The sequence below is a fragment of the Pollicipes pollicipes genome, unplaced genomic scaffold (assembly GCF_011947565.3).
Source record: "Pollicipes pollicipes isolate AB1234 unplaced genomic scaffold, Ppol_2.1 Scaffold_3447;HRSCAF=4054_pilon_pilon_pilon, whole genome shotgun sequence".
Taxonomy (NCBI): Eukaryota; Metazoa; Arthropoda; class Thecostraca; order Pollicipedomorpha; family Pollicipedidae; genus Pollicipes; species Pollicipes pollicipes.
Window position 1 is genome coordinate 38,920,737 of NW_023596297.1, and position 13,104 is coordinate 38,933,840.

Genomic DNA, 13,104 nt, shown 5'->3' on the forward strand with positions numbered 1-13,104 from the left:
TTGTGGCTTGAAAGCGACAAACTTATTACAAGTTGTGTTCGATAACTTTTTTTGAGTTAGTGGTAGCAGCTTTTACACAAAAGACCCATTCAGTGATTTATTTGCTCCCAAAAACTGCCACATAGGCAGTAGTGGACACATGATAGGATTGGGGTATTTTTAGGGTAAACGACATGCAACCGTCCCTTTCGTACACGTGTTTGGGGAAGCGTGGTTGAGCGGCGAGGGGACCTGTGTGTTCTGGACATTAGGAAAGGCTGTAAACCAGTCGGCGTGATTGTATTCAAACCTCAGATGGAACCCGCGGGTGCCTGCAGTTAGGCCCCTGATCAATAAGCTACATAATCAGAGGTAGGGTGGGGCGGAGATGGGGGAATCACGATGACAGGGTTAGGCGACGCCAACTTCCGTTGACATGATGATCATTTTCTCATTTTCCCAAGAACCAATGCAATTTCCCACCAAAGTTTTTGAAAAAACTCATCAGTATTTATCATTCCTAAAGGTATATACTTATGCCCACATATTGTTACTTCTGCTGCTCTGTATTGCTGTATTGTGATGTTTCCCAATTTTTGTAGCACTAAATTTGCATCTACTCTTTTTTAACTCTGTATCAAAGGCTTCTAACCATGTTATTTAACATGTCTTATTACAGGTGTGCATCGTTGGAGAGATGAGCAAACGGCTGAAGCTAGATAATGGCACTGTTAAGGTGCAAGAGCCAGTGCCTGATCCATGCACTTCTGATAGCTCTGAAGAAGAGGAAGAAGCAGCAAAACCTGAAGAAATCTGGGGATACAATACAAAACTACCTCAGCGAACAGCTCCACCAGACTTAAAACACCGCTGTGATGTGTTGAACTTAAAATTCCACCCGCAAGCAGACAGGCTCGTGGTTGCCACTGTTGATGGCAGAATAGCACTGTAAGAATAGCATAATTTTTTGTAGAGGGTCCCATGGCAGAGAGAACCAGTCTGCCCTCAGTCATTTGATCTTTAGTTATGGTCATCATTGGTCAACATCTAACAATTCATCAGTTATGCATCAACATCAAGCTCAACATCAACATCAGTTATGCTCAACATCTAACAATTCACCTGATACTATCGTCTTAGCTGCCAGCGCTGATTTTGGAAGCAAATGAGGGCAACAGACATTAAACAAGTGTGTTTCTTGGCCATGGAGCTTTATACTGTGACATGTTGCATGTGCATGCCCTGGTGACTGTGTATGTGCTGTTGATGTCGCATGCAGTATTGGCTTGCATGGTGGTTGTGTGGTGCATGTGGTCATGGATGCTGTCATTGCTGCTTGGTGCATGCCCTTATGCTAGCTCCCAAGGCTGCATGCTGGGCATGGCTGGTGGTCAGCTAATGAGTCCTTTGCAGGTGCTGCAGAATGAGTGTCTAGTTTGACAGTGCACTACTTCCTGAATAAACTGCAGTCGGGCAGTTGTCACAATGGTGGCAGTGGTGGCCAGACCTGATGCCAAAGACAACATTTGAAGAGGACATTAAGCCAACAATTCAGGAAGAGTTCAAGTCATCCATCATAGCATCTGCTGGCAAAGTGGTTAGACTAAGAGACTGATGGGAGGGACAATGTCAGGTGTTTTCTTCACAAGTTTTAGCAGTGTACACTAGTTAATGGCTGGACTGATGAGATCACCAAACTGGATCAGTTATCGGTGTCACTGTCTGACATGGCATGTGATTGCTTCATGCGCTTGCCAGATGACTGCAAAAGCACATATACAGAGTTGCGAAAATCGCTGATGTCCGAGTTTCACTTGCCTGGCTTGCAAAGTGATTATGCACTGCAGTTGAGGTTGTACCAATGATAGCAGGGACAGTCAACTGCTGAATATGTGTATGAGTTACAGCAACTGGCAGAACGGGTTTACCCAGAATGGGCATCTGACCCTCGAGAAGGCGTTGTCAAGGCCCAATTCATCAATGGATTAGACGGGCGTCGTCGCCGCCGTCGTCGCACCTTCGGCTCCGACTTCTTCACCGGCGAGGAGGTTGGAGGCGGGGTCTGCTGAAGTGGAGTAGGTGGCGGAGCTCCGCGACCAGGTCAAGGCGGTGGCAGCCCCGATGGCAGAACTTCAGGCGAGCGTTGGCAGGTTGACCTTTGGGGGTGTTCATCACGGAGTGCGCGGTTGAGGTGCTTACCGAGCAGGCGAGTGCACTGAACATGGAGGTCGGGGAGGAATAGCTGTTCCTGATGGTGCCTATTACCATTTTGGTAGCCGCGCTCACTTGGCCAGAGACTGGTGGCCTAGCGTGGGGGCGTGGTGATCCGCTCTACCGACGTGGACAGCCCGGCCATGATGCGCATAACTGCCAAGCTCAGATGGGTTTTCGGTGAGAGCCGGAGAAGAGGGCCACTGTTCGGTTCCAGGTGCGAGGCCCAGTAACGATGTGGTCCAGGGATTGTGCAGTTATGCGCGCGATGGGGGAGCTGTTGTGGGCGCAACCACTGTTCCCAACAACAATTTAAAGGCTGTGTATGTTGGAGAGTTAGTACAGGGGCAGCCTGTGACATGGTTGTTAAAGACAGGAGCTGAGTGTATATCAGTCAGCTCGGCAGTCCCGGGCGTTTGCGACTTAGCACCCTGCGTGGTGCGCCAGCAGCCTGTTAAAATCGATGGTAAGCCCTTGTTGTTCCAGGCATTGGTGTTGGCGGATCTTCACGTGGGCGCCTCTGCTCTTTCACACAACATCCTGTGTTTGTTGTGTCAGCAATGACCACGCAGTGTTCGCTGGGCACTGATGTCATGAGAAGGCTGGGGGCCACCGTTTCAATTGACTGGGTCTCCAGAAAGGCGTCTGTAGGTTCGGAAAAGCTTGCCTCATTAGTGATGAGATGCAGGTTGAAGCTGTGGCAGCTCTCCGTTGTGGCAGGGTAACACTGTCATGCGATATTGTCGTACCAGGTCGACACGAGATCGTCACGAAGGGGAACGCGGCTCTGGACCAGCCAGCCGGAGCATGCGTAATGTACACTCCTGATGGGACGCTTGAAGATAAGCACCAGATTGTAGATGCTTATGTGCTGAACACTGTTGGAGACAAGCATCAGGTGAGCCTGAGGTTTGTGAATCCAGGTGAGGGAAGCATCAAATTATACAAAGGAACAACCGTCGGACATGTTGAACAGGTGGCGGCGGTGCATGAGTCCTCGCCACCCCACGTTGTTCGTAACGTCGCCCAAAAGAATCAACAGGAAGGGAAGGCGAGATTGGAAGAGAAAAAAGAGAAGATCGCGATGCTCCTGACTGCGTACCTGGACCGGCTTCCCACCGATGGAACACTTGAAAGGTCAGGCGTCGTTCGGCATGAAGTTCGGACGGGTGCTGCGCCGCCGAGGTCCATGCAGCCGGGGCGAGTGGATCATCGCATGCGAAAGCAAATGGATGAAATGGTGGACGACATGCTCGAACGTGACGTCACCAGGCCAAGTGTGTCCCCATACGCAGCAAGTGTAGTTCCGGTGCAGAAGAAAGATGGGACGATTCGATTTTGTATCGACTACCGTAGACTGAACGCGGATACCACGAGTGACGCTTTTCCACTGCCCTGAATCGATAACTGTTGGCGCCCTGTCCGGGGCCAAGTGGTTCCATGTCATGGATCTGAAAAGTGGGTATTTGCAGCAGGAGCTCAAGGAGGAGGATAAATGCAAGATTGTTTTTGCAACGCACAAAGGACTGTTCGAATTTAACGTGACATCCATTCCTTGAAGGGGGCGCCGGCATCGTTCCAGCGGCTGATGGTGGAAACACTAGCGGGTCTCGTTTGGAACATCTGTCTTGTGTATCTCGACGATATAATCACATTCGGAAGAACGTTCTCTGAAAATTTGGAGAGATCGGCGATTGTTTTAGGGGCGTTGCGAGCAGCAACACTGACGCTGGATCCGAGAAAGTGTAGGTTGTTTCGGAGGGAGGCTCAGTTCCTCGGGCGTGTAGTCAGTGGGAAAGACGTGTCTGCGGATCCCTTGGAAGCGTCTGCGGTGCAGCACTTTCCAGCCCCATCGCCCATGAGGGGAGCGCGTAAGTTCTTGGGATTAGCCTCGTACTTCCGACGCTTTATTCCATAGTTTGCCCACCTGGCAAGGCCTCGGCATCGACTTCCAGAGGGTGTCTCTTGCTTCAAAGGGACAGAAGAGTGCGCTGTGGCTTTTGCGATGTTGAAAAAACTCTTCTCCGGTGTTGTGGTACCCGAACTTCCTGGAGCCGTTCACGTTGACAACGGACGCCAGCGATGTAGGCCTGGGGGCGGTGCTGACCCAAGAGGAAAATAGCACGTGTTGGGGCATATGCTAGTCGCAGTCTGACTAGGGCACAGAGGAGATACTTTGCAACTGAGCGAGAGTGTCTCGCCCTCGTTTAGGCTAGTTGTCGGTTCCGGGTGTATCTGCATGGGCAGCACTTCATACTGCGGACTGACCACAATCCTTTAGCTCATCTCCGACGGAGCAAGAATCTCAGAGGCAAGCTGCCGCGGTGGATTCTGGAGTTGGAAGCGCTGGACTATGAGTTCCAGTACCGACCAGGATCCAACCTTATGTATGCAAATGCCCTGTCCTGCGGCCATGTAGATGACGGCCAAGGACAATACGCGACAGAGGTGCGGGCAACAACGTGAAATGGTGACTTTTGAATTAAGATTGGCTCAACAAGAAGACCAGGACCTGGCGAAGGTCATTGAACTGATTAGAAGGAGGCGTCCATGTTCTGCGTCTGCATGACCAGTGGTGAAGCACTACATGTCTCAACAGGACCCCCATGACGTTGACCTCCCCAGGCTTCATGCTGTGTATGGTTAGTTGCCAACTAAGCAGTCCTTTGCATGTGTTGCAGAATGAGTGTCTAGTTCGACGGTGTACTACTTCCTGAACAAACTACAATTTGGCAGTTGTCACAATGCACTGTTCTGAGTAGGTATCGGCGGTCATGATCTAGCGTAAAATATTTGATGTGGAAATGGTCCGAACGTCTTGAGTAGTGTCAGGTCACCTTGACACTTGACACCAGGTCGTGGCCATCCTACCTAAAACATGCCACATTGGCTTAAATCCCTCGCTTCGCGTGGTCGTTGTCTAGTTTGCTGCATGATTGAAAACATTTGCATGCTGATGCTACCAAAGGATTGTTTTTCATATCTAGCCGCAAGTGCCATGACTGAAGCCCTGTTACCACTGCTCACGCAGGCACAACTACAGCAGTGAGCGCAGTGACCTGGCGCTGACCCTGCCCACCTGCAAGTCCACGTGCCGCGGGCTCGAGTTCTCGGGCGACGGCGGCCTGCTGTTCTCCGGTTGGGCGGATGGCTCCCTGCGCATACACAGCATGGAGACGGGCGCGCTGAAGCGGCGCCTGCCGGCCGCCCACCCGGCCGGCGTCTTCAGCGTGCTGCCTCTCACTGAGCGGCTGATGGCCTCCGGTGACGACGACGGCACCGTCAAACGTGAGCTGGGCGGCGAGCTCCCGGCGTCCGGCCCCCGCCGGCCAGCGCGGCACCGGCGGGGGCCGGCAGGGCTGGAGGGGCAGACGGCGCCGGCAGGGCAGGCGGAAGGAGCTGCTCGGTCGGCTTGTATCGTATAATGTTTAGCTGTCGTGCTATTTCAATAGTAGTTTTGTGCAATCGCGTAGGAAGATTTCGTTGGAGTGTGCATGCTGTCAAAATGGAGTGGCCTTACCGACGCAATCTGACCAACCACCTATTGTATATATATATATATATATATATATATATATATATATATATATATATATATATATATATATATATAGATGGATCCGTGTGTTCCCGAATATTTCATAATGCCATATATCTGATGTAGCCTTGTCTCCTTACCTCTACCACTCATCTGTTGAATAAGAGGCAAGCTATGGGCGCCATATCATCAGGGTAGTCAGCGCGCCCTAAATCCCGAATCATCATCACCACCATCATCATCATCATCGTCATCATCATCATTACCATCATCCATTTGTCCTCTAAATTCATTCAACCTTACCTTCAATCCGCTGGAACCACTCGCTGCACGCAGTCTGCTTCTGTAACATGGTCGTGGCATCGCGCTGCGAGGCCTCGGTGCTGATGCCGTCTTCCCTTGCACCAGTGTGGGACTACCGGACCCGGGCCTCGGTGCTGATGCCGTCTTCCCTTGCACCAGTGTGGGACTACCGGACCCGGGCTGAAGTGATGAGCGTCAAACAGTGTGAGGACTACATCAGTGACCTGATCTGCGACGACGACCAGCGCTGGCTGGTGGCCTCCTCCGGCGAGGGTACCATCACCTCCTTCAGTCTCCGCACCCGCCGGGTCCACACCCAGGTACGACCGCGTCCTGCGCGCCACCCACCGGTGAGCTCCGCGGTGGCCAGCGCTGCTGACAGCAAGCAGACGCGACCGCTTACGATGAGTCGACCTGGGCGTGCCCTCTCAGCGGTGGGAGCGAGCTTGTCCGTGCCAGGGGGGACGGTGTCGGGCGATCTGCCGTTCCTGCTGGCCACCGTGCTCGGTGGGAGCGAGCTTGTCCCTGCCAGGGGGACGGTGTCGGGCGATCTGCCGTTCCTGCTGGCCACCGTGCTCGGTGGGAGCGAGCTTGTCCGTGCCAGGGGGACGGTGTCGGGTGATCTGCCGTTTCTGCTGGCCACCGTGCTCGGTGGGAGCGAGCTTGTCCGTGCCAGGGGGGACGGTGTCGGGTGATCTGCCGTTCCTGCTGGCCACCGTGCTCGGTGGGAGCGAGCTGGTCCGTGCCAGGGGGGACGGTGTCGGGTGATCTGCCGTTCCTGCTGGCCACCGGGCTTCAACTGCTATGAGCATGTACACGTGTGTTTCGTTGGCCATCTCTACCGACACCTGATTTCCATGACAAAGCATCCACGGCCCTCGTTCGTCTGGAGGGTGATAACGGTGATAAGGCCTCCCCCTGGCGGTCGGCAGTGTGACATGTACGAGGCTCCACTCACGTGCATGACGTTCATCAAGGAGCAGAAGAAGCTGGCCGTAGGCATGGCTTCCGACCAGGGAAAGGTGCCTATCTTCAAGTGGGGACACTTTGGAGAGCACGTAAGTGTGCCGTATAGGCGTGCAATGCGCTAGAGAATTGTGCAGCCACCTGTCGTAAATCTGAACAATCGGTACTACTATTTCTGCGCGACCCATTGTTTCACAGGACGCTTAGTTTGCGCCTTCATTGCCGATCATAAACATGTCCAACTGGCATTCTTTACTGATTTTATGAATGCTTTGGCATTTGGACGCGTTATAATGCCTCGCTGTTTCGCGCTCCGATGGCGCGATGAGTCCTTAGTCGGTAGTTTCTTTGCACCTCACGTTGTTCACGTGCACCTGTGCAAAGCGGCCGTCGTCCTGAGGTCGGTTTAGTAAGGTTATCAAACCGACCCCACGACGACGGCTGCCTTGCGTGAGTGCTCGCGCTTGCTACCTACCCCCCCCCCCCCCTCTTCTCGGCTGGGTTATAAATCTCAGTAATGTTCATACTCCATGCTGAGTGTTTGTTCAGTGTGCTAATACGGTGATTTGTTGCTGCAGTGTTACCGACAGTCGTCGCCAGACTGACTCTGGTCCGCGTATTCCCAGGTGAATGTGTTCAAAGGACACCCGTCGTCGATCAACGCTATGGTGGCTGCCACCGACTCGCTGTTGGTGATGGCCTATGACGACGGCCAGATTCGGTGAGTGGAACGGCGGGGCTTCGGCCGCCGGAGCGGCGGTGGTCCCCTGTGGTCCGGTGATGGCATGGTGTCAGGTCATGTCAGACGTCTTCTCTCACCTATTGGCCTCGTCTTTTTCCGCCTGCTGTTCCCCCGCCGCCCTGTCATGTTGCGGCGTCAACGGCGCACCGCTCTCCCGCCGCCAGGGCGTGCAACATCCTGCCGTACAAGTACTTCGGCGTAGTGGGCCAGCACCGGCGGCTGCCCGTGGAGGCGCTGGCGCTCTCCCGCGACGGCCGCATGCTGGCCTCGTGCTCACATGACCGGCTCGTGCGCTTCTGGGACATCGGCTACCTCTACGAGAAGCGCTTCGAGACGAAGCACATGGAGTGGCAGGAGCGGGGCAAGCGCGGAGACGCCAAGAAGCTGCTGCCCTCCTCCAAGGTGAAGGCTGCTTCCGAGTTCTTCAGTGATCTCCCCAGAGAAGATGAGGGTATGTTCTTCTGGGACTAAGTTTGGATGTCGTCTGCGTACAACTATTTAAAGTTTGATGTTTATATGGCTTAGGTAAATATATGCCAAAGGGCGAACCCTTCGTATTTGTGACGTGACCTTGGTTCCAGCGGGGAGGGGATCGGCTGCCGCGTGTGTGCGCTCTCAGTTTCAATCCTTGAAGCTTGCGCATACGTGAGGGATGAAGTGACATGAGATGTGTCAAAGATTAGAAGCATTCATGAGAACGCGGTGACTTCTTCCATAGTCTGCCTTAACGCTCCGCCAGCTGAATCGCCAGCAGGTTAGGATGGTCAGATGATGTCGACTGGCGGTTTAAAAACATGGCAAGCCATAACCCGGCAACGAACCGGAGCCCTTTCGAAACACAACTTGCGCCCGACATGGACGTGAAAGGCCAACGCTAGATGAAGGACTTAATTTGCAGTACAAGGAAAGTGAAGAAGTGCACTTTGAATGAAATGCGCTTCGAAGCTATTCTTGAAAGCTTTGTGTTCAATGCATGCGTAAATTTCACATCTAACACTGGTCGAGACCATTGGCGTCAGTCCGTCAGACATCCCGTTAGTGACGGGACTAGCACCTCGCGCTTAACGACGCTCGCTTATGTCGCGCAATGTGACGTCACAAGCACTGACGGAACTGGCACGCTTTCTGTCGAAAGTGGCTGGGTTCGGGAGGCGAAGTCCGTCGTTCAGTCGATCGTGCCGTCATCACATCATGGCGGCCCCCATAGTGAAGGGAAAGGCTCTGGGCTGTAGCTTTGCGGCTTCCGGTATTATGCATCTTCACCAACTGTAGATCTATGTCCACCATTTTCGCCCCTAAGAAGTCGTTACGGTAAAGCATCTTGAAAATCCTCTGCACGTACTTCCGTGTCGTGTTGCGGGATGAGCGAATATGTCCTGAAATGCCCAGTGTGTTGTTTGGGGACACTCCCAGATCTGCCTCGCCGCTGGAGGGTGATGTGCAAGCTGATACGCTCGTGTGTCGCCAATTTCTGATTACGAGACACGGACAGTTGTGCGTGTGGAAAACATTCAAGTTAGTGTCTGAGTGTCTGATTTATGACCCTTCACAAGCCTTATGCCACTCACTTGACAACTGACCCGCCGCGTTTATTATACCAGAAGTGTGCTGAGTGTTTACTCGAGCAGATGATGAGATGCTTACTCACGGGGTCGAGCTGCATCAGGCGGCCACTGTTGTGGCGAGGGATGGGTCGGTCTGTGGCGACTCTCCAAACCGACTTCCAACAAAGAAGCCCTCGCGGTCCTTGCTCCACAGCCAAAGGGCAACAGATAACCGAACACTATGCCCTTGAATACGCGTCTAGAAACATGTGTTCCGAATCGTCGATCAAGCGCGCACTGTTACCCAAGCGTGCATGATGCGCGAGGCAGTGTTACAGAGTACACTAGACGGCCTCCGCCGGAGATCTCGACATTCCCTAGTCGAGCGGGAGGTGAGCGTCTGCTGTCCTAACCCGAGGGCGCCGCTTCCCATCCGCAACACCGCCGTTACGCGGAAGACCAGGCCAGGAGGCTGAAACACAGGCGGCCCCGCTGACGTCTCGTGTGACGACCAGGCCGCCGGCGGCGAGGGGGACACTTCATCAGCGCCGCTGACGTCTCGTGTGACCGACTAGGCCGCCGGCGGCGAGGGGGACACTGTCATCAGCCCGCTGACGTCTCGTGTGTACCGACCAGGGCCACCGGCGGCGAGGGGGGACACTTCATCAGCGCCGCTGACGTCCTCGTGTGACCGACCAGGCCGGCCGCGGCGAGGGGGACACTTCATCAGCGCCGCTGACGTCTCGTGTGACCGACCAGGCCGCCGGCGGCGAGGGGACACTTCATCAGCGCCGCTGACGTCTCGTGTGACCGACCAGGCCGCCGGCGGCGAGGGGGACACTTCATCAGCGCCGCTGACGTCTCGTGTGACCGACCAGGCCGCCGGCGGCGAGGGGGACACTTCATCAGCGCCGCTGACGTCTCGTGTGACCGACCAGGCCGCCGGCGGCGAGGGGGGACACTTCATCAGCGCCGCTGACGTCTCGTGTGACCGACCAGGCCGCCGGCGGCGAGGGGGACACTTCATCAGCCCCGCTGACGTCTCGTGTGACCGACCAGGCCGCCGGCGGCGAGGGGGACACTTCATCAGCCCCGCTGACGTCTCGTGTGACCGACCAGGCCGCCGGCGGCGAGGGGGACACTTCATCAGCGCCGCTGACGTCTCGTGTGACCGACCAGGCCGCCGGCGGCGAGGGGGACACTTCATCAGCGCCGCTGACGTCTCGTGTGACCGACCAGGCCGCCGGCAGCGAGGGGGACACTTCATCAGCGCCGCTGACGTCTCGTGTGACCGACCAGGCCGCCGGCGGCGAGGGGGACACTTCATCAGCGCCGCTGACGTCTCGTGTGACCGACCAGGCCGCCGGCGGCGAGGGGGACACTTCATCAGCGCCGCTGACGTCTCGTGTGACCGACCAGGCCGCCGGCAGCGAGGGGGACACTTCAACAGCCCCGCTGACGAAGGTCCTTTACGGTTGCATTTTTCCACCTGGTCGGTCCGCTGCCATATGGTCTGCATCCGACCATGTGTGGCCAGACCACGTGTGGTCTGTATCTGTGTGGCCAGACCACGTGTGTTTTGTATGGGATCACGACCAATGTCTTATCAGTCCTAGTCACCCGCTAGCCTCCATCCCCCTCCCCCATCCCCCTCCCCCATCCCCCTCCCCCATCCCCGTGAAGGTTTCAATGTGCCGGTTATATTTTTTTTAAATATTGGGATGCTTGACACGTACACGCATTATCTTAGCTCTCATGATCGCAAGTCACGTGGATCCAGCTATGCCTGAAATATAACTCAATGAGTAGCACTCCGTGTCATTTGTAAGAAGATACGCCTGACATTTGTGAGCATCCTTATCTGTACCCAAGCTCATAGCCACCGTTTTTGTTCACCCCACCCGCCCGTTATTTATTCTGCATAGATATCCCGTGGATTTCTCCCTGCCGTGAAGCCATGTACGAGTGAACCTTCTCTGTGAGACTTGCAGACGCGTGCTTAACGCACATGTCAACGATAAGACACATTTAGACATTTTGAAGACGTCTTGAACAAAAAAAACACGTAAAGACAATTTAGCTATTCTGCGTGAACGAATTAACAGTGCATTTCGTTTTTACGCCGTCCTTACCCTTGTAAAACATGTCGTGTCGCATGGAGGAGCATATGTTCTGAAAACAAAAGACATGTTAAGGCACTACCCGGTAAACCATAAACTGACGTCCCACAGCGTTGAAGACAAGACGGCACGGTGGAAGGAACGTTGAGACGTGAAACATCTTACTGGTACGAATGCTTGCCTTTCTTAGCACGAGTGGTTCCCATGGTTATCGCACAGTCTGCTGACAATTGCACGCTCTGCCTCTCTCAGTACCGTGCAAGAACGATCTTAACCAATGAAATGTCTGATATATTATCCATACAGCACTCCAACGACTTTTATTTGTGAATATGATGCTGAGCTCGACAACCTAACCTCTCCCATTAGCATGTGCCAACGAATTTCGTCCGCTTACTTTTTGCTAACGCCAGTTTTCACTAGCTGCTGTGCGTAATTCATGAAATGGTTATTTATGAGAGCAGCACAAGAGTTACAGCATTCAGGTGATACTTACGCAATCTTTCATGATGGTGGATAATGATAGTGGTTGAGTAATGGTAGGCTTTGTGTGATGTTGAAATTGTTCTCGAATTTTGTGATATTCCAACAAAAACTACGGAGGCCCATGGTAGGACACAGGTGGCCAAATCCACATCAAGGGAGCGGGGTGGGGGAGGGTGGGGGAGAGGAATGAGCAATGGTCTCAGAAAACAATGCGAATCGACACCCCTGCGCCCATCCCAATGGGAGCGCTGGGCCGCCGGCGCCGACGCCACCTGTCGGCCGCCGGCGAAGTTGATGTTGGTGCGCACGGGCCGGCCATACAGCGGCTGCAGCGGCCGCCGGTTGTTGCCCAGCAGACCCTTGGTCCGCGTCCTCGAGCCCTGCACCAGACTCTGCATAATGTGCATCTGCGGCAGACCGGCACGCGCCATCAGCTGCCACCCAGCCATTGGTGGCGGCATGGCGGGGACGTACCGGGAGCCGCCTCGGCAGTCACATAGTGATGACCCATCACGGCGGTCACATGGTGACGACCCATCACGGCGGTCACATGGCGACGGCCCATCACGGCAGTAACGTGGCGACGGCCCATCACGGCAGTAACGTGGCGACGGCCCATCACGGCAGTAACGTGGCGACGGCCCATCACGGCAGTAACGTGGCGACGGCCCATCACGGCAGTAACGTGGCGACGGCCCATCACGGCAGTAACGTGGCGACGGCCCGTCACGGCAGTAACGTGGCGACGGCCCGTCACGGCAGTAACGTGGCGACGGCCCATCACGGCAGTAACGTGGCGACGGCCCATCACGGCAGTAACGTGGCGACGGCCCATCACGGCAGTAACGTGGCGACGGCCCGTCACGGCAGTAACGTGGCGACGGCCCGTCACGGCAGTAACGTGGCGACGGCCCGTCACGGCAGTAACGTGGCGACGGCCCATCACGGCAGTAACGTGGCGACGGCCCGTCACGACAGTAACGTGGCGACGACCCGTCACGGCAGTAACGTGGCGACGGCCCGTCACGACAGTAACGTGGCGACGGCCCGTCACGGCAGTAACGTGGCGACGGCCCGTCACGACAGTAACGTGGCGACGGCCCGTCACGACAGTAACGTGGCGACGGCCCGTCACGGCGGTCACACGGTGACGATAAGCGTCATACGTCATGCGTTACGACAGAGCGTTGAACGAACTGTCCATGCATAGCTGAT

At 55.0% G+C, this 13,104-nt stretch overlaps 1 protein-coding gene and 1 long non-coding RNA gene across 3 annotated transcripts; one reads left to right on the forward strand and one right to left on the reverse strand.

Moving 5' to 3' along the window:
• The first annotated feature begins 79 nt into the window (after positions 1 to 79).
• On the forward strand, positions 80 to 8,287 carry LOC119091393 (WD repeat-containing protein 55 homolog). 2 transcript variants are annotated; one of them, XM_037214165.1, is made up of 7 exons: positions 80 to 351; positions 659 to 927; positions 5,222 to 5,478; positions 6,137 to 6,351; positions 6,964 to 7,089; positions 7,624 to 7,718; positions 7,904 to 8,287. In XM_037214165.1, exons 2-7 carry the CDS (start codon positions 677 to 679, stop codon positions 8,208 to 8,210), a joined length of 1,251 nt encoding a protein of 416 aa, XP_037070060.1. In that variant the 5' UTR covers positions 80 to 351; positions 659 to 676; the 3' UTR covers positions 8,211 to 8,287. The 2 variants fall into 2 exon arrangements, with proteins under 2 accessions (XP_037070060.1, XP_037070061.1); XM_037214166.1 differs by having other exon boundaries at positions 83 to 351; positions 6,191 to 6,351.
• Positions 8,288 to 9,312: 1,025 nt separating this feature from the next.
• Positions 9,313 to 11,912, reverse strand: LOC119092677 (uncharacterized). The gene is made up of 2 exons (XR_005093522.1): positions 11,416 to 11,912; positions 9,313 to 9,755 (listed from the first exon to the last, which is right to left on the reverse strand). It is a non-coding gene; the product is annotated as an uncharacterized LOC119092677 (long non-coding RNA).
• Positions 11,913 to 13,104: the final 1,192 nt, after the last annotated feature.

Excerpts from the sequence above, each read along its gene's own strand:
- LOC119091393 (XM_037214165.1), top strand. The coding sequence starts at position 677 with ATGAGCAAACGGCTGAAGCTAGATAATGGCACTGTTAAGGTGCAAGAG. Across the intron at positions 5,479-6,136 it reads CGACGACGGCACCGTCAAAC|TGTGGGACTACCGGACCCGG; the intron begins GTGAGCTGGGCG and ends CCCTTGCACCAG. Across the intron at positions 7,719-7,903 it reads TATGACGACGGCCAGATTCG|GGCGTGCAACATCCTGCCGT; the intron begins GTGAGTGGAACG and ends TCCCGCCGCCAG.